Source organism: Mustelus asterias, chromosome 17 (genome assembly GCF_964213995.1).
Source record: "Mustelus asterias chromosome 17, sMusAst1.hap1.1, whole genome shotgun sequence".
NCBI lineage: Eukaryota > Metazoa > Chordata > Chondrichthyes > Carcharhiniformes > Triakidae > Mustelus > Mustelus asterias.
Window position 1 is genome coordinate 90526117 of NC_135817.1, and position 20680 is coordinate 90546796.

Sequence of the window (20680 nt, forward strand, 5' to 3'; positions counted from 1 at the left end):
TTTGAAGAGGTGACCAGGTGTGTAGATGAGGGGAGTGCAGTCAATGTAGTTTATATGGATTTCAGCAAAGCCTTTGACAAGGTCCCACATGGGAGACTTGTAAAGAAAGTAAATTCACATGAGATACAGGGTAATTGGATAAAGTGAATTCAAAACGGTTTAGTGGTAGGAGACAGAGGGTGATGACAGAAGCTGCTTTAGTGATTGGGAGTCAGTATCCAGTGGCGTACCACAGGGATCTGTGTTGGGCGCCTATTATTCATCATTTATATAAATGACATAGATGACTATGTGGAGGGTAGAATTAGTAAGTTTGTGGATGACACAAAGATTGGCCGGGTGGTGAACAGTGAGGCGGAGTGCCTTGGGCTACAAGAAGATATAGACGGAATGGTCAAATGGACAGATAAGTGGCAGATGGAATTTAACCCTGAAATGTGTGAGTGATACACTTTGGAAGGAGCAATTTGACAAGAAAGTACTCAATGAATGGCAGGACACTAGGAAGTTCTGTGGAACAAAGGGACCTTGGTGTGTTTGTCCACAGATCTCTGAAAGCAGAAAGGCATGTTAGGGTGGTGAAAAAGGCACATGGGACACTTGCCTTTATCAGTCGGGGTATAGATTACAAAAGCAGGGAAGTCATGTTGGAGTTGTACAGAACTTTAGTGAGGCCACAGCTGGAGTACTGTGTGTAGTTCTGGTCGCCACATTATCGGAAGGATGTGATTGCACTGGAGGGGATGCAGAGGAGATTCACCAGGATGCTGCCTGGGACGGAGCATTTAAGTTATGAAGAGAGGTTGCGTAAGCTTGGGTTGTTTTCATTGGAGCAGAGAAGACTGAGGGGCGACCTGATTGAGTTGCACAAGATTATGAGAGACATGGACAGAGTGGATAAGGAGCAGCTGTTCCCCTTAGTTGAAGGGTCAGTCACGAAGGGACACAGGTTCAAGGTTTAGGGGGATGTGAGGAAATCTTTTTTACCCAGAGGGTGGTGAGGGTCTGGAATGCACTGCCTGGGAGGGTGGTGGAGGTGGGATGCCTCACATCCTTTAAAAAGTATCTGTATGAGCACTTGGCACATCATAACATTCAGGGCTATGGGCCAAGTGCTGGCAGATGGGATTAGGTGGGAGGTCAGGTGTTTGTAATGTGTCGATGCGGACTGGATGGGCCAAAGTTCTCTTTCTGGACTGTATGATCCTCCGACTACTTCTTCAGACCTACTGAACTGTATCCAAACTTTTCCAATCTAATTCCAGAATCTAAGGAATGTTGAAAGATCATAACCAATGCACTTCTTTTAAGAACCTGGGATGCAAGCCATTGGCTCTGAGACGCTTGTCTTTCATTAGGTCTAATAGTTTTCTCATCACCTTTTCTCTAGTGACAGTGCTTGTTTTAAGCTTCTCTCGTTTTGAAAACTCTTTGGGAAATTTTCAAAGTCTTTCACAGTGAGAACAGGGGCCACTCTGACCCCTGTCTGGCAGCCACATCACCCCAGCTCATTGGACACTTTTCCTGTCCCTGCAAGCCACTGACTCTTCCTCCCACCCTGAAACCCCCCTCCCTCCCCAGACTCACCGTTGCTGTGGCACCATGTTTTCAGGTTTCAGGCTGAAGAAAGCTGCTCCTCCAATTGGAAACTCACTAGTGATCCTAACAACAGCAAACACAGGCGATAAATAGCCTGTGGTTGGAGGAGCATCCAGCGCAGAGCTGACCACGCCGGAAATCCAGCGCTGGGAGATGCGCTTGCGGCGGGAACGCATACAAATCCCGTGCTTGCCCAGCCGTGAGATTCTCCCACTCCGCCCCATTGTGTGTGAGTGTGTGTGTGTGTGTGTGTCAGTCTGCTTCACTCCCAGTCTCAGAGTTCATACAAATGGTGGGTGAGCTGCCTTCTTGAACCGCTGCAGTCCATGTGCTCCAGGATTTTGATGCAGTGACAGTGAAGGAGCTGATGTTGAGCTGAGTGATCTCTTGTTTTCTGCTTGTCAGGATGAAGTTCTGTGCTGAACTCATTCACATCCTATAACAGTACAGGAACTCTTACTGTTGACCTGAGAATGGTTGTAAAAACTGTAATTGGTTCAAACACAATGGCACATCACGGACTGATGCCACATCTGGCAGCCTTTCCCACAGAGCTGTGGCAACAAGCTCTGTCTATTCATTATAAGTACCATTTACAAAGGAGTGCGATTTTTTGCAATGACAGTGAAAAAATCCTGCCAAGCTTCATACTTAACATTTTATTTTTATGGAAATAAATTTTGATGAATGAAGAATCATGTTACTGTCCAGACCCCAATAAGGAAACTTGCTGTCCTTATTAAAAACACCTTAAAGCAGCAGTCAGCAGACTGCCACTTCTTGTTTATGTGTATATTTTTAAGCCGATGTGAATCATTCAGTATTTTCAGCCTGCAGCCAAGTGTTTAATTATAATTGGCGATGCTGTCCATCCAACTACTCGTGTAGGGTTCTGTTCTCTTGCCACAGCCTCAGTCTGCGGTCACCTCTGAAGTAGCTTCTGTCTCAATCTCAGCACCTTCTACTGTACCGGTAACAGATTCTGTACCAGCGCCATCTGTACCAGGAGCACTTGTATCAGGAGCATTTATCTTAGGGGCATCTGTCTCAGGGGCGTCTGCAGCAGGGGCATCTGTTTCAGGGGCATTGGTCTCAGGAGCTTCAGTCATAGGGGCATCTGTTGCAGGGGCACCTGTCTCTGGGGAAGCTGTCTCTGGGCCACCTGTCTCTGGGGCATCTGTTGCAGGGGCACCTGTCTCTGGGGCACCTGTCTCTGGGCCACCAGTCTCTGGGCCACCAGTCTCTGGGGCACCTGTCTCTGGGGCACCTGTCTCTGGGGCACCTGTCTCTGGGCCACCTGTCTCTGGGGCACCAGTGGCTTCTGCATTATCAGCATTCTGCTCATCAACATCAACTGGTTCGGTCTTTACATCCGCCTTGAATGCTGGAAGAATAAAATGAAACGCAAACTATAATTCCATTCATAGAAACAGAGATTTACAATAGCCTCAGCCTGTCCAATTTTTCCACATAAAGCTCTCCATTCCTGGCAACATCTAGTAAATCCCTCTTGTACCCTGTCTATGGTCAGGATATGTCAGGAGATACTGGATAGGTGCAGGAAAAATAGGGTTGTTGTAGTGGGAGACTTCAATTTCCCTGGTATAGACTGGAAATCGCTGAGAGTTGGGACTCTGAATGGGGAGGAATTTGTAAAATGCGTACAGGAGGGTTCTTTGGAACAATATGTAGATAGCCCGACTAGAGAGGGGGCTATACTGGACCTAGTACTGGGGAATGAGCCCGGTCAGGTCTTCAAAGTTTCGGTAGGGGAACATGTGGCAAATAGTGATCACAATTCTGTTAGCTTTAGGATAGTGATGGAAAAGGATGAGTGGTGTCCCACGGGTAAGATGTTGGATTGGTGGAAGGCTAACTTGAGTGGGATTCGTCAGAAATTGGCAGCTCTTGATTGGGAGAGGCTGTTTGAGGGTAAATCCACATCTGGCATGTGGGAGTCTTTTAAGGAACAGTTGTTAGGGCTACAGGACAGGCATGTGCCTGTAAAAAAGGATAGGAAGGGTAGGATTCGAGAACCGTGGATAACCAGGGAAATTGAGGGATTGGTCAAAAAGAAAAGAGAGGCGTATGTTAGGTCCAGGCAGCTAAAAATGGAGGGAGCTCTGGAGGAGTACAAAGAAAGTAGGAAAGAACTCAAACGGGGAATTAGAAGGGCAAAAAGGGGTCACGAAATGTCCTTGGCAGACAGGATTAAGGAGAATCCCAAGGCATTTTATTCATACGTTAGGAACAAAAGGGTTGTCAGGGAAAAAATCGGACCTCTCAGGGACAAAAGTGGGGAATAATGCTTGGAGCCCAAAGAAGTAGGGGAGATCCTAAATGAATACTTTGCGTCGGTATTCACAAAGGAGAGGGATGTGTTGACTGTGAGTGTCTCGGAGGGGAGCATTGAACCGTTGGAGAAAATCTCCATTACAAGGGAGGAAGTGTTAGGTTTGTTAGAGAATATAAAGACTGACAGATCCCCAGGGCCTGATGGAATCTATCCAAGGCTGCTCAGGGAGACGAGAGATGAGATCGCTGGGCCTCTGACGCAAATCTTTGTCTCATCACTGGACGCAGGTGAGGTCCCAGAGGATTGGAGGATAGCTAATGTGGTCCCGTTATTTAAGAAGGGTAGGAAGGATAACCCGGGAAATTATAGGCCGGTGTGCTTGACGTCTGTGGTGGGGAAGTTGTTGGAGAAGATTCTTAGAGATAGGATGTATGCGTATTTAGAAAGGAATAAACTCATTAATGATAGTCAGCATGGTTTTGTGAGAGGGAGGTCATGCCTCACTAACCTGGTGGAGTTTTTTGAAGAAGTGACCAGAATGGTTGACGAGGGAAGGTCCGTGGATGTTGTCTATATGGACTTTAGTAAAGCGTTTGACAAAGTCCCTCATGGTAGGTTGGTGCAAAAGGTTGGATCTCATGGGATAAAGGGGGAGGTGGCTAGATGGGTGGAGAACTGGCTTGGTCACAGAAGACAGAGGGTGGTAATGGAAGGGTCTTTTTCTGACTGGAGGCCTGTGACTAGTGGTGTTCCGCAGGGCTCTGTATTGGGACCTCTGCTGTTTGTGATTTATATAAACGATCTGGAAGAAGGTGTAACTGGGGTGATCAGTAAGTTTGCGGACGACACAAAATTGGCAGGACTTGCAGATGGTGAGGAGCATTGTCAGAGGCTACAGAAGGATAAAGATAGGCTGGAAATTTGGGCAAAGAAATGGCAGATGGAGTTCAATCCAGATAAATGCGAAGTGATGCATTTTGGTAGAAATAATGTAGTGAGGAGCTATACGATAAATGGCAGAACCATAAAGGGTGTAGATACGCAGAGGGACCTGGGTGTGCAAGTCCACAGATCCTTGAAGGTGACGTCACAGGTGGAGAAGGTGGTGAAGAAGGCATATGGCATGCTTGCCTTGATAGGACGGGGCATAGAGTATAAAAGTTGGGGTCTGATGTTGCAGATGTATGGAATGTTGGTTCGGCCTTTAAATGCCCTCTGAAAATGAAAGCCACTCAGTTGAAAGGCTATTAGGAATGGGCAAGAACATTTCTGACCCAGCCAGCAACGTCCACAAATAAAGACTGTCTTTGGAGAGAGTACAGAGGAGGTTTACCAGGATGTTGCCTGGTATGGAGGGGCTTAGTTATGAGGAGAGGTTGGGTAAACTGGGGTTGTTCTCCCTGGAAAGACGGAGGATGAGGGGAGACTTAATAGAGGTGTATAAAATTATGAAAGGCATAGATAGGGTGAACGGTGGGAAGCTTTTCCCCAGGTGGTGACGTTCACGAGGGGTCATAGGTTCAAGGTGAAGGGGGGGAGGTTTAACACAGATATCAGAAGGACATATTTTACACAGAGGGTGGTGGGGGCCTGGAATGCGCTGCCGGGCAAGGTGGTGGAGGCGGACACACTGGGAACGTTTAAGACTTATCTAGACAGCCACATTAACGGAGTGGGAATGGAGGGATACAAAAGAATGGTCTAGTTTGGACCAGGGAGCGGCACGGGCTTGGAGGGCCGAAGGGCCTGTTCCTGTGCTGTATTGTTCTTTGTACTGCAATCACGTTCTTTTGAAATGTGGTGGTCAGAACTGTATGCAGTACCCTCGTTAATCAGACGTAACATTCCCATGGGGAAGTCATGGTATTGCCCCTAGACTAGTAATCCAGAGACCCAGGGTAATGCTTTGGGGACCCGGGTTCAGGTCCCACCATGGCAGATGGTGACATTTGAATTAAATAAAAATCTGGATTAGAAATCTAATGATGAGTCTAGTGATAACCATGAAACCATTGTCAATTGTTGTAAAAACCCACCTGGTTCATTAATGTCCTTTAGGGAAGGAAATCTGTTGTCCTTACCTGGTCTGGCCTACATGTGATTCCAGACCCACAACAACTTTTAAATGCCCTCTGAAAATGAAAGCCACTCAGTTGAAAGGCTATTAGGAATGGGCAAGAACCTTTCTGACCCAGCCAGCAACGTCCACAAATAAAGACTGTCTTTCTAAATGATAAATGACATAATCTCTCTAAAGTTTCCATCATTTGTTTGCCATCAAAGTTCATAAACTTCTCCCCTTTTAAACCAGTTCTGCAGTTCACAGAATTGAAAAAATAACATTCAGAGACTTTGCTATTTCTCTTTCTTTTCTTCGCAGTATGAGATACATTTCATTGGGACTGGTGATTTCAAGGAAGCAAAACTCCTTAATATTTCCTCCCTCATTATGAATACCCCATCCAATATTTTACTCTCCTCTGCTTTAACTATGATATCTGCTTCCCCCTTCTCTTTGATGAAAACAATCGTAAAGTATTTATTTCAGAATTGTGGCCATGTCCTCCACCTCCACACATACAGGTAACCTTTCTCCTCTCTAACCTGACTCTTTCCTTTGTCTCTTACTCTGACTCTGACTCTTACTCCTTGATTTTACTTGTCAATATTTTTCATGCCTTCTCTTTGCTTTCCTTGAAAATTCTGTACTGCTCCGAGCTTTCTGTAGTAATCAGCTCTCGGGATCCACATCTTTTTAAATCAACATCCCAGGGGTTACCATTGACCAGGAACTGAACTTGGCTAGTCATGTACTGTGGCTACAAGAGCAGGTCAAAGGTTAGGAATCCTGCAGCAAGTAACTCACCTCCTGACCCCTAAAGCCTGTCCACCATAGAACATAGAACATAGAAAGCCACAGCACAAACAGGCCCTTCAGCCCACCTCTAGGCCTATCTATAGCCCTCAATCCCATTAAATCCCATGTACTCATCCAGAAGTCTCTTAAAAGACCCCAACGAGTTTGCCTCCACCACCACCGACGTCAGCTGATTCCACTCACCCACCACCCTCTGAGTGAAAAACTTACCCCTGACATCTCCTCTGTACCTACCCCCCAGCACCTTAAACCTGTGTCCTCTCGTAGCAACCATTTCAGCCCTTGGAAATAGCCTCTGAGAGTCTACCCTATCCAGACCTCTCAACATCTTGTAAACCTCTATCAGGTCACCTCTCATCCTTCGTCTCTCCAGGGAGAAGAGACCAAGCTCCCTCAACCTATCCTCATAAGGCATGCCCCCCAATCCAGGCAACATCCTTGTAAATCTCCTCTGCACCCTTTCAATGGCTTCAACATCTTTCCTGTAATGAGGTGACCAGAACCAGGGTCCTATAAAGCTGCAGCATTATCTCCCGACTCCTAAACTCAATCCCTTGATTAATGAAGGCTAGTACGCCGTACGCCTTCTTGACCGCATCCTCCACCTGCGAGGCCGATTTAAGAGTCCTATGGACCCGGACCCCAAGGTCCTTCTGATCCTCTACACTGCTAAGAATGGTACCCTTCATATTATACTGCTGCTTCATCCCATTGGATCTGCCAAAATGGATCACTACACACTTATCCGGGTTGAAGTCCATCTGCCACTTCTCCGCCCAGTCTTGCATTCTATCTATGTCTCGCTGCAACTTCTGACATCCCTCCAAACTATCCACAACACCACCTACCTTGGTGTCGTCAGCAAACTTACCAACCCATCCCTCCACTTCCTCATCCAGGTCATTTATGAAAATGACAAACAGCAAGGGTCCCAGAACAGATCCCTGGGGCACTCCACTGGTCACTGACCTCCATGCAGAGAAAAACCCCTCCACAGCCACTCTCTGCCTTCTGCAGGCAAGCCAGTTCTGGATCCACAAGGCAACAGCCCCTTGGATCCCATGCCCTCTCACTTTCTCAAGAAGTCTTGCATGGGGGACCTTATCGAACGCCTTGCTGAAGTCCATATAGACCACATCCACCGCTCTTCCTTCGTCAATGTGTTTGGTCACATTTTCAAAGAACTCAACCAGGCTCGTAAGGCACGACCTGCCCTTGACAAAGCTGTGCTGACTACTTTTGATCATACTAAACTTCTCTAGATGATCATAAATCCTGTCTCTCAGGATCCTCTCCATCAACTTACCAACCACTGAGGTTAGACTCACCGGTCGGTAATTTCCCGGGCTGTCCCTGTTCCCTTTCTTGAATATAGGGACCACATCTGCAATCCTCCAATCCTCCGGAACCTCTCCCGTCTCCATCGACGATGCAAACATCATCGCCAAAGGCTCCGCAATCTCCTCCCTCGCCTCCCACAGTAACCTGGGGTACATCCCATCCGGTCCCGGCGACTTACCAACCTTGATGCCATTCAATAGTTCCAACACATCCTCTTTCTTTATGTCCACATGCTCGATCCTTTCTGTCCACCGCAAACCAGCAGTACAACCACCCAGATCCCTTTCCACCGTGAATACCGAGGTAAAGTATTCATTAAGCAGCTCCGCCATTTCTAACGGTTCCGCACAAACTTTTCCCCCTTCACCTTTTAAGGGTCCTATGCCTTCACATCTCATCCTTTTACTCTTGACATATTTGTAGAAAGCCTTGGGATTCTCCTTAATCTTACCCGCCAAGGCCTTCTCATGACCCCTTCTCGCTCTCCTAATTTCCTTCTTAAGCTCCTTCCTACATCCCGTATACTCCTCTAAATCCTTAACACCTCCTAGCTCTCTGAACCTTCTGTACGCCTCTCTTTTCTTATTCACCAGGTTCATCACAACCTTCGTGCACCACGGTTCCCGTACCCTACCAACACCCCCCTGTCTCATCGGAACGTTGTCATGCAGAGCTCCAGACAAACATTCCTTGAAAATCCTCCACTTTCCTTCGGTACTTTTCCCCAAGAATGCCTCCTTCCAATTTACCCGTCTAATTTCCTCCCTGATGACACTGTATTTCCCTTTACTCCAGAGAAACACTTTCCTAGCCTGCCTGACCCTATCTCTTTCCAATGCTATCGTGAAGGAGATAGAATTATGATCGCTATCCCCAAGATGCTCACCCACCGAGAGATCCTCCACCTGTCCAGGTTAATTAGCCAGCACCAGATCAAGTACAGCCTCTCCTCTAGTAGGCTTATCCACATACTGTGTCAGGAAACTCTCCTGGACACACCTAACAAACGCCTCTCCATCCAAACCCCTAGCCCTAGGGATATTCCAATCTATGTTTGGGAAATTAAAATCTCTCATCACGACAACTCTGTTATTCCTACATCTCTCCAGGATCTGTTTCCCCATCTGCTCCTCAACATCTCTGTTACTATTGGGCGGCCTATAGAAAACACCCAGCAACGTTACCGACCCCTTCCTGTTCCTAACCTCCACCCACAGAGACTCCGTAGTCAATCCCTCCACGGCGTCCACCTTCTCTACAGCCGTGACACCATCCCTGATCAACAGTGCCACTCCCCCCCCTCTCTTGCCTCCCTCCCTGTCCTTCCTGAAACATCTAAAACCCGGCACCTGAAGCACCCAGTCCTGTCCCTGAGACATCCAAGTCTCCGTAATGGCCACCACATCACAATTCGAAGCAGCAATCCACGCTCTAAGCTCATCCACTTTATTCACTACACTCCTGGCATTAAAATAGACACATCTCAGACCTTCAGCCTGAGCACTTCCCTTCTCCATCACTCGTCTAACCTCCCTCTTACCCTGTTTACATTCCTTATCTATTTGCGAGCTAACCTCCTCGCTCTCAGTCCCCTCATTTCGATTCACTCCCCCCAACCTTTCTAGTTTAAAGTCTCTCCAGTAGCCTTAGCCAACCTTCCCGCCAGGATATTGGTCCCCCTGGGATTCAAGTGCCACCCGTCTTTTTTAAACAGGTCACACCTGCCCCTAAAGAGGTCCCAATGATCCAAGTACCCAAATCCTTGTCCCTTGCTCCAGTCCCTCAGCCACGCATTCATTCTCCACCGATTCCTGTTCTCACTCTCCCGCGGCACAGGCAGCAATCCCGAGATTACTACCTTTGCATTCCTCTTTCTCAGCTGTCTACCTAACTCCCTATATTCTCTTTTCATGACCCCTTCCCTCTTCCTACCTATGTCAGCAGTACCTATATGCATCACGACCTTCGGCTCCTCTCCCTCCCCCTTCAGGATTTCTGGGACTCGACCAGAGACATCCCGGACCCCTGCACCGGGGAGGCAAACCACCATCCGAGAGTCCCGTCTGTGTCCGCAAAAACGCCTATCTGACCCCCTCACCATCTACTAGGTGCAAGTCAGGAGTGTGTTGGAATATTCCCCACCTGCCTGAATGAATGCAGCTCCAACAACAATCAAGAATCTCAAAACCATCCAGTACATGCCATGGGAAGGCAGTGGTATATAGTAATTTTATCACTGGACAATTAACCCAGAAGACCCAGGGTAATGCTCTGCGGACTCAGGTTCGAATCCCACCATGGCAGATGGCGAAATTTGAATTCAATTTTAAAAAGTTCTGGAATTAAAGAACAAAGAACAGTACAGCACAGGAAACAGGCCCTTCGGCCCTCCAAGCCTGTGCCGCTCCTTGGTCCAACTAGACCAATCGTTTGTATCCCTCCATTCCCAGGCTGCTCATGTGACTATCCAGGTAAGTCTTAAACGATGTCAGCGTGCCTGCCTCCACCACCCTACTTGGCAGCGCATTCCAGGCCCCCACCACCCTCTGTGTAAAAAAGTCCCTCTGATATCTGAGTTATACTTGGCCCCTCTCACCTTGAGCCTGTGACCTCTCGTGATCGTCACCTCCGACCTGGGAAAAAGCTTCCCACTGTTCACCCTATCTATACCCTTCATAATCTTGTACACCTCTATTAGATCTCCCCTCATTCTCCGTCTTTCCAAGGAGAACAACCCCAGTCTACCCAATCTCTCCTCATAGCTAAGACCCTCCATACCAGGCAACATCCTGGTAAACCTTCTCTGCACTCTCTCTAACGCCTCCACGTCCTTCTGGTAGTGCGGCGACCAGAACTGGACGCAGTACTCCAAATGTGGCCTAACCAGCGTTCTATACAGCTGCATCATCAGACTCCAGCTTTTATACTCTATACCCCGTCCTATAAAGGCAAGCATACCATATGCCTTCTTCACCACCTTCTCCACCTGTGTTGCCACCTTCAAGGATTTGTGGACTTGCACACCTAGGTCCCTCTGTGTTTCTAATCTCCTGATGACTCTGCCATTTATTGTATAACTCCTCCCTACATTATTTCTTCCAAAATGCATCACTTCGCATTTATCCGGATTAAACTCCATCTGCCACCTCTCCGCCCAATTTTCCAGCCTATCTATATCCTGCTGTATTGCCCGACAATGCTCTTCGCTATAAATGTCTAATGATCGCCACAAAACCATTGTCAATTGTCATAAAAGACGATCTGGTTCACCAATGTTCTTTAAGGAAGGGAATCTGCCATCCTCACCTGATCTGGCCGATATGTAATTCCACACCCACAGCAACTCGCTCTGGTAGTGAGTTCCACAGTCTCACCCCTGTCTGGTTAAGCAAGTTTCTCTAGAACTCTCTTGCTGGTTTGTTTCAGATCACAGTGAATTTAGGCAGACATGACACAACTATGATTTGTGATTTGAGTGAAGAGCAGGGCCAATTGGTGGACTTACTTGGAGAATACAGTGTTAATCCCGACAATTTCTCTGCCTTCCATTTCAGAACAGTTACAGTTACGGCTTCTTCCTCCACCATCTCTTCCTCAGTCTTGTCCTGTTAGAACAGGTTAGTAAGATTCAATGCTCAGTAATATATGTCCAAAACCCTCATGTTTGTATCCTATCCCACATCAGATCTGATTCTTCTATCACCCAATCTCTCCTGATTTACATTGGCTGAAATTCTCCCGTCTTGCCCGCCGCGGAATCGTAGCAGGTGAGACAGAAATCTTGGCTGAGCATTCAAAGGTCCATTCAGCTCGGGTGGGAACTTCCAGAATTGGGGTGCGTGCAGCCAGAAAATCCTGCCCATTTTCTCCAAATCCACCAATCCCTCTAATTTAACATTATCATCCTCAGGATTAAATCTCTTCATGGATTTGTGTCCCTCCCCCACATCTCTGTCACCTCTTGCAATGATCCAATCCACTCTCTGAAATTTCTGTTCCTCTGTCTCTAACTTTTTATCCGTCTCCCCAGATGGAACACAGTTTTCATGAACACAATCCGATGTAAAACAGAACATAACACAACCCTCAGCCCAGCAATAATAACCTACATTTATATAGCACTCTTAACATAGAAAACATGCACCACACTTCACACAGACAGCATCTGACTTACATGGCCATGGAGCCAAGAAGGAGATATATAGAGGGTGACCAAAAGTGTGGTCAAAGAGACATTTGGGGAGGGTCATAAAGAAGGATAGGGAGGGTGAGACTCAGAGGGGTTTAAGGAGGATACTCCAGAATGAAGGCACAGCTAACAGTGGTGGAGAAAAGGAGTGACGAATTGTGCATGAGACAGAGACAAGGACATTTGGAGGGATTTGTAGGGCTGGAGGAGGTTAGAGAGCTGGAGGGGAATTGGACATGAGAAGATTAGCAGGTTGGCGGGGTGGCGTAGGTGTTAAATGACTGGAGGATGGATTTGTGTTGTCCGAGGGATGGCGGGCTTCAAGGGCTAAAGGGATTAGAGAGTTACAGGATGGAAGGGTTAGAGAGCTGGAGTTTTGAGAAGGATGGAGGGTTTAGTGAGTGGGGAACAAAATGATGTGGAAATGTGAGATATCGATCGGAGGAAAAGCGGATTATTTTTTAAAAAGGAATGAAATTTGAATATGTTGATGTTCAGAGGAATGTGAGTGTACTCATCCAAGGAATACAGAATCGATAGCCTGTGGATATGGCAAACAGTTAGGAGGGCTCTGATGAAGGGTCATTCAGACTTGAAACGTTGGCTCTATTCTCTCTCCACAGATGTTGTCTGACCTACTGAGATTTTCCAACATTTTCTGTTTTTGTTTCAGATTCCAGCACCTACAGTATTTTGCCTTTATCGTGGTGATATGAATTTTCTTTGGGCAACATTCAAGAGCAGGCCAAGTCTTTTCCCGTGCAGAGTGGGCAATGCTACTGTACTCATTGCAACTGTAGATCATGTCTGTCTATGGTGCTCAGTTTAGTTTTGGATGGATGCAATTGAGATGAAGGAGTTTTCCATCCAGATGGTATTTAATATTGACACCAGTGGGCAGTTGATCTTTGAGGTGAATAGTCACTGTCAGATGGATGGTAAATAGTTTGGGGCTAATCACACAGCCTTGCTTGACCCCAGGCCAGACTTTGAAAGCATCTGTTTCTGATCGTCCACTCAAGACAGTTGCAGTCATATCATCCTGAAGCAATGTAGGATTGTGATAACATTTCTTGGACACACATGGCCGGATTCTCCGACCTTGCCCACAGCTGGGATTCTCCGGTCCAGCTGCAGTGAATGGAGATTTGGTTGAGTGCCAAATTCTTTGTTCTTGCTGACAGCAGTAGCAGGGCTTGCGAGCCTGGAGAATTCCAGCCACTTATCTTTGGAGCACAAACCAGAGCCTCGCAGAAGAGGCTGTTACTCAGGTATCGTTCCAAACAGGCAGTCAGCACAATCCATTCTTCACTGACACATACCTCCCAGCAGCGGGGACTGGTGAACTAACAGCAATAGGATTTCTGTGTAGCGTTCCCTCCCTAGCCCTGGTCGGGATCAGTGAACTATGTGCAAGCTGTGGATCATTCACTACCTTAGCTGGTTTCAGGAAAAGTGAACAATCCAGAAATGAGGGTTTCTGACACAAGGGAAGGCCAGAAATGGTCCAGTGTATTCAAGGAAAATCAACGATGGGAAATTGCACATGTCGACATTGGGCAAAGACAGGGTTCTGTTTGAAAAAGAGATCACCAAATCAAGGTTTTCATTGGATACAGCAGGGTTCGGCTTGGTTTTCATTGGATAAGGCAGAGATCTGTTTGGCTTTTGTGGTATATTTGAGTAAAAGTGGGACTGAGTACAGTACTGCCCACACAGTGATGTAGGAGAACAGATGACCTGAATCCAGGGTCAGTCTAGTGTTGGACAGAGAAGTATGTACCAGCCAGCATGGAGACAACTTCCAGCTTGCACCTTTTACTGTATATTTGTAAATAGTTCTAAGAGTCAATAAAGACTGATAGTTAACCTTCGACTGACCACAAAGATTTCTTCAGACCGACTGAATGGTATATAACAAACGACAACAGCTTTCACTGGGCAAAAGCAATGTTTTCAGTGGATAAGGTAGAGTTCTGCATGGTTTTCACTGGATGAAGGCAGGGCTAAGATAGAAGCGTTGAAGAGTGGAATGGGAACTACATTGATGCTCACATGCCTGATTAGTGTGAAGCTCTCAACATCACAGTTTTCACTAAGTAATCTTAATCACCCCTGCATCCCTTATGATGGTGTTCATGCAACATGTGACAAACATAGTAAGCAACACTGCAAACAAATGCATGCTACACTGGCCTTCATCAGAATAAAAGGTTCTGCTGTGACTGGGGACAGACTGGCTGAGCTGGAAGCTGTTCCCTCTAAACCCTTTTCAATGCTCACACCAGAAACCTGCCAGAGACAACCCAAAATTAGTGAAGATGCATACCCAAAGTGACGCTCATTCAGTTTATACCCCACATCACGCTGAAATCATTTCTACTCCAGCTGCTGTCCGGGTCTATCCCAGGACTTTTCCTTGCCCATGTCTGGGTTGTAAGTAGAGTAGAATCTAAGAGAACACACTAAACTTTTATAAATCATTAGTTAGGCTTCAGCTAGTGTCTTGTGGAAACTTCTGAGCACCACAATTGAGGAAAAATGTAAAAGCGTGAAGACAGCGAGAGCGATGGTTTGCCAGGATGTTATCAGGAATGAGGGATTGCAGTTATAGGAAAGAATGGAAAAGTTTGAATTGTTCTCCTTGGAACAGAGATGGTCAAGAGCTATCTGATGATGGAGCTTTTCAATTTTAAAATGATGAGAGAATTGGGATGGCACGGTGGCACAGTGGTTAGCGCTGTTGCCTCACAGCGCCAGGGATCTGGGTCTGATTCCGGCCTTGGTGACTGTCTGTTTGGAGCTTGCACATTCTCCCCGTGTCTGCGTGGGTTTTCTCCAACCGACTCAAGAACAGTTTCTTCCTTGCTACCATCAGACATTTGAATGGACCTACTATATATTAAGTTGATCTTTCTCTACATCCTATCTGTAATTGCAACACTATATTCTGCACCTTCTCCTTTCCTTCTCCCCAATGTACTCTATGGACGGTATGTTTTGCCTGTATAGCACTGAAGAAATAATACTTTTCACTGTATTCCAGTACATGTGACAATAATAATTCAAATCAAATCCGGAGGTTCTGGTTTCCTCCCACAGTCCAAAGATGTGCATGTTGGGTGGATTAGCCATGGTAAATACGCAGGGTTATGGGGATAGGGTGGAGGGGAGGGCCTGGGTAAGATGGTCTTTTGGAGAGTCGGTGCAGACTCGATGGGTCAAATGGCCTCCTTCTGCACTTTATGGATTCTATGGAGTAAATAAAGAAAAACTCTTCACTCTGGGAAGTGAGTCCATAACTGGAGAATATGGATCGGAAATCACTGGAAAAAGATCTGGAGAGGAGAGAATTTTTCACTCAGAGAATTGTCGGGATAGGAACAGGCAAGATGAGAAGGTGGCAGAAGCTAATTCCATCAGTAATTTTCAAAGGGGTTTGAGAATGAAGATCTGTCAGGATTACAGAGAAAGAGCAGGTATGTGGGACTAAACTCTTTCAAAGACCCAGCACAGACACAATGGGCTGAATGGCCACATTCTGAGTTGTAAAATTCAATGATTCTTTGAAATTCCAAGTGCCCTTTCGAACACAACCCTGCAAACACATGAGACTCTAAACAACCATAGGCCTCACATTCAGGCACAAGTCACTGTGTCTCCCAGCCATAAATACTCACCTTTTGAAAGCAAATCTGTCAGCTACCTGTCTCATGGGATTTACCTGTTCAATCTGCAGATATTCATGGGATTTACCTGTTCAATCTGCAGATATTCACCATGCTGCTCACAGCCAAAGTCAAAGATGTATTTCCCTCGTCCTGTAGGCTGCAAAATGAAGCAAAAAAATCTCAGTAGAATTCAGCAATTGAGAGTTAGAACATAGAACAGAGAACAGTACAGCACAGAACAGGCCCTTCGGCCCATGATGTTGTGCCGAGCTTTATCTGAAACCAAGATCAAGCTATCCGACTCCCTATCATCCTGGTGTGCTCCATGTGCCGATCCAATAACCGCTTAAATGTTCCTAAAGTGTCTGACTCCACTATCACTGCAGGCAGTCCATTCCACACCCCAACCACTCTCTGCGTAAAGAACCTACTTCTGATATCCTTCCTATATCTCCCACCATGAACCCTATAGTTATGCCCCCTTGTAATAGCTCCATCCACCCGAGGAAATAGTCTTTGAATGTTCACTCTATCTATCCCCTTCATCATTTTATAAACCTCTATTAAGTCTCCCCTCAGCCTCCTCCCCTCCAGAGAGAACAGCCCTAGCTCCCTCAACCTTTCCTCATAAGACCTACCCTCCAAACCAGGCAGCATCCTGGTAAATCTCCTCTGCACTCTTTCCAGCGCTTCCACATCCTTCTTATATTGAGGTGACCAGAACTGCACACAATATTCCAAATGTGGTCTCACCAAGGTCCTGTACAGTTGCAGCATAACCCCATGGCTCTTAAACTCCAACCCCCTGTTAGTAAAAGCTAACACACTATAGGCCTTCTTCACAGCTCTATCCACGTGAGTGGCAACCTTTAGAGATCTGTGGATATGGACCCCAAGATCTCTCTGTTCCTCCACAGTCTTCAGAACCCTACCTTTGACCCTGTAATCCACATTTAAATTAGTCCTACCAAAATGAATCACCTCACATTTATCAGGGTTAAACTCCATTTGCCATTTTTCAGCCCAGCTTTGCATCCTATCTATGTCTCTTTGCAGCCTACAACAGCCCTCCACCTCATCCACTACTCCACCAATCTTGGTGTCTTCAGCAAATTTACTGATCCACCCTTCAGCCCCCTCCTCTAAGTCATTAATAAAAATCACAAAGAGCAGAGGACCAAGCACTGATCCCTGTGGCACTCCGCTAGCAACCTGCCTCCAATCCGAAAATTTTCCATCCACCACCACCCTCTGTCTTCGATCAGACAGCCAGTTACCTATCCAATCGGCCAACTTTCCCTCTCTCCCACACCTCCTTACTTTCATCATAAGCCGACCATGGGGGACCTTATCAAACGCCTTACTAAAATCCATGTATATGACATCAACTGCCTGACCTTCATCAACACACTTAGTTACCTTCTCAAAAAATTCAATCAAATTTGTGAGGCACGACTTGCCCTTCACGAATCCGTGCTGACTATCCCGGATTAATCCGCATCTTTCTAAATGGTCGTAAATCCCATCCCTAAGGACCTTTTCCATCAATTTACCAACCACCGAAGTAAGACTAACTGGTCTATAATTACCAGGGTCATTTCTATTCCCTTTCTTAAACAGAGGAACAACATTCGCCATTCTCCAGTCCTCTGGCACCATCCCCATGGACAGTGAGGACCCAAAGATCAAAGCCAAAGGCTCTGCAATCTCATCCCTTGCCTCCCAAAGAATCCTAGGATGTATTTCATCAGGCCCAGGGGACTTATCGACCTTCAGTTTATTTAAAACTGCCAGGACATCCTCCCTCTGAACATCTATTTCCTCCAGCCTATTAGCCTGTAACACCTTCTCTTCCTCAAAAACATGGCCCCTCTCCTTGGTGAACACTGAAGAAAAGTATTCATTCATCACCTCGCCTATCTCTACTGACTCCATACACAAGTTCCCACTACTGTCCTTGACCAGCCCTAACCTCACCCTGGTCATTCTTTTATTCCTCACATAAGAGTAAAAAGCCTTGGGGTTTTCCTTGATCCGACCTGCCAAGGACTTCTCATGTCCCCTCCTAGCTCTCCTAAGCCCCTTTTTCAGCTCGTTCCTTGCTAACTTGTAACCCTCAATCGAGCCATCTGAACCTTGTTCATGATAGTATTCACTCTACCCTCGCAGCGTTCCCTCTCTGAGGCCGAACATGCTGTACTCAACTAAGAACTCCGTTTTCTACCCTTACACCCTCACCTCAGTGAATTTGTGCTCGGCACCATGTTGAACTCTTCATCCTTCACCTCCGCCTCCGTGCTCACCTCTTTGGGCAGGAATCCTCCTCCTGTTTAATGGATCATTTCACCTGCCTCCAGTATTCTCCCTCTACCTGGACCCCTGCCTCTGGCCTCCTTGATCCTTTCATTGAAAACTGTTGGCGTGACGTCAACCATCTCAATTTCTCAGCCACTCCAACCTGTCTTCCTCTGAACTTGCTGCACTCCCTTCTCTTACGTCTACCCCAACTTTGTTATCAAACACGCCCATCGACAACGGTGCTGTTCTTGATGTCTGACGTACAGAGCTCTACTTCAAACAGGCTGAGCGCCAACTCTCAGACACTTCCTCTGACTCCCTCTGGACCATGACCCACCAACGAACATCAAGCCATTGTTTCCAGGATTGTCACTGAGCTCATTGCCTCTGGAGATCTTCCCCCCACGGCTTCCAGCCTCAGAGTCCTCCAGCCCTGCACAGCCCACTTCAATCTCTTCAACAGTAAACCACTTCAAAGAACAAAGAACAATACAGCACAGGAACAGGCCCTTCGGCCCTCCACGCCCGCGCCGCTCCCTGGTCTAAACTAGACCATTTTTTTGTATCCCTCCATTCCCACTCCGTTCATGTGGCTATCTAGATAAGTCTTAAACGTTCCCAGTGTGTCCGCCTCCACCACCTTGCCCGGCAGCGCATTTCAGGCCCCCACCACCCTCTGTGTAAAATACGTCCTTCTGATATCCATGTTAAACCTCCCCCCCCTTCACCTTGAACCTATGACCCCTCGTGAACGTCACCACCGACCTGGGAAAAAACTTCCCACCGTTCACCCCATCTATGCCTTTCATAATTTTATACACCTCTATTAGGTCACCCCTCATCCTCCGTCTTTCCAGTGAGAACAACCGCAGTTTACCCAATCTCTCCTCATAACTAAGCCCCTCCATACCAGGCAACATCCTGGTAAACCTCCTCTGTACTCTCTCCAAAGCCTCCATGTCCTTCTGGTAGTGTGGCGACCAGAACTGGACGCAGTATTCCAAATGTGGCCGAACCAACGTTCTATACAACTGCAATATCAGACCCCAACTTTTATACTCTATGCCCCGTCCTATAAAGGCAAGCATGCCATATGCCTTCTTCACTACCTTCTCCACCTGTGACGTCACCTTCAAGGATCTGTGGACTTGCACACCCAGGTCCCTCTGCGTATCTACACCCTTTATGGTTCTGCCATTTATCGTGTAGCTCCTCCCTACGTTAGTTCTACCAAAATGCATCACTTCGCATTTATCTGGATTGAACTCCATCTGCCATTTCTTTGTCCAAATTTCCAGCCTATCTATATCCTTCTGTAGCCTCTGACAATGTTCCTCACTATCTGCAAGTCCAGCCATTTTCGTGTCGTCCGCAAACTTACTGATCACCCCAGTTACACCTTCTTCCACATCGTTTATATAAATCACAAACAGCAGAGGTCCCAATACAGAGCCCTGCGGAACACCACTAGTCACAGGCATCCAGCCAGAAAAAGACCCTTCCACTACCACCCTCTGTCTTCTGTGAGCAAGCCAGTTCTCCACACATCTAGCCACCTCCCCCTTTATCCCATGAGATCCAACCTTTTGCACCAACCTACCATGAGGGACTTTGTCAAACGCTTTACTAAAGTCCATATAGACGACATCCACGGCCCTTCCCTCGTCAACCATTCTAGTCACTTCTTCAAAAAACTCCACCAGGTTAGTGAGGCATGACCTCCCTCTCACAAAACCATGCTGACTATCGTTAATGAGTTTATTCCTTTCTAAATACGCATAAATCCTATCTCCAAGAATCCTCTCCAACAACTTCCCTACCACGGACGTCAAGCTCACCGGCCTATAATTTCCCGGGTTATCCTTCCTACCCTTCTTAAATAACAGGACCACATTAACTATCCTCCAATCCTCTGGGACCTCACCTGTGTCCAGTGACGAGACAAAGATTTGCGTCAGAGGCCCAGTGATTTCATCTCTCGTCTCTCTGAGCAGCCTTGGATAGATTCCATCAGGCCCTGGGAATTTGTCAGCAGTGGTTAGCACTGCTGCCTCACAGCGCCAGGACTTGGGTTCAATTCCAGCCCCCAGTCACTGTCTGTGTGGAGTTTGCACATTCTCCCTCTGTCTGTGTGGGTTTCCTCTCGGGTCTACAGTTTTCTCTCACAGTTCAAAGATGTGTAGGTTAGGTGGATTAGCCACAGTGAATGTGCACAGTTATGTGGATAGTGGTTGGGGAGTGGGCCTCGATAAGATGCTCTTTCGGAAAGTTGGCGCAAACTCTATGGGCCATATGGCCTCCTTCTGCACTGTCGGTTCTTCCTCCTTCCCAAAATCCACAAACAGGAATGCCCGGATAGACCTATTGTGTCAGCCTCTTCCTGCCCCAGGAAACTAATTTCTTCTTAC

The 20680-nt window shown here is 46.9% G+C and overlaps 1 protein-coding gene across 1 annotated transcript in view; it reads right to left on the reverse strand.

Annotated features, from left to right (window-relative positions):
* Window positions 1-2245: 2245 nt before the first annotated feature.
* rsph1 (radial spoke head component 1) overlaps window positions 2246-20680 on the reverse strand; it is a 69955-nt gene continuing 51520 nt past the window's right edge. The window contains exons 6-8 of the mRNA XM_078233092.1: window positions 16060-16131; window positions 11620-11719; window positions 2246-2983 (exon numbers count right to left, since the gene is read on the reverse strand). Of these exons, the coding sequence (XP_078089218.1) occupies window positions 2511-2983; window positions 11620-11719; window positions 16060-16131 (645 nt within the window). The 3' untranslated portion in view covers window positions 2246-2510. The remainder of the gene's footprint in view (window positions 2984-11619; window positions 11720-16059; window positions 16132-20680) is intronic.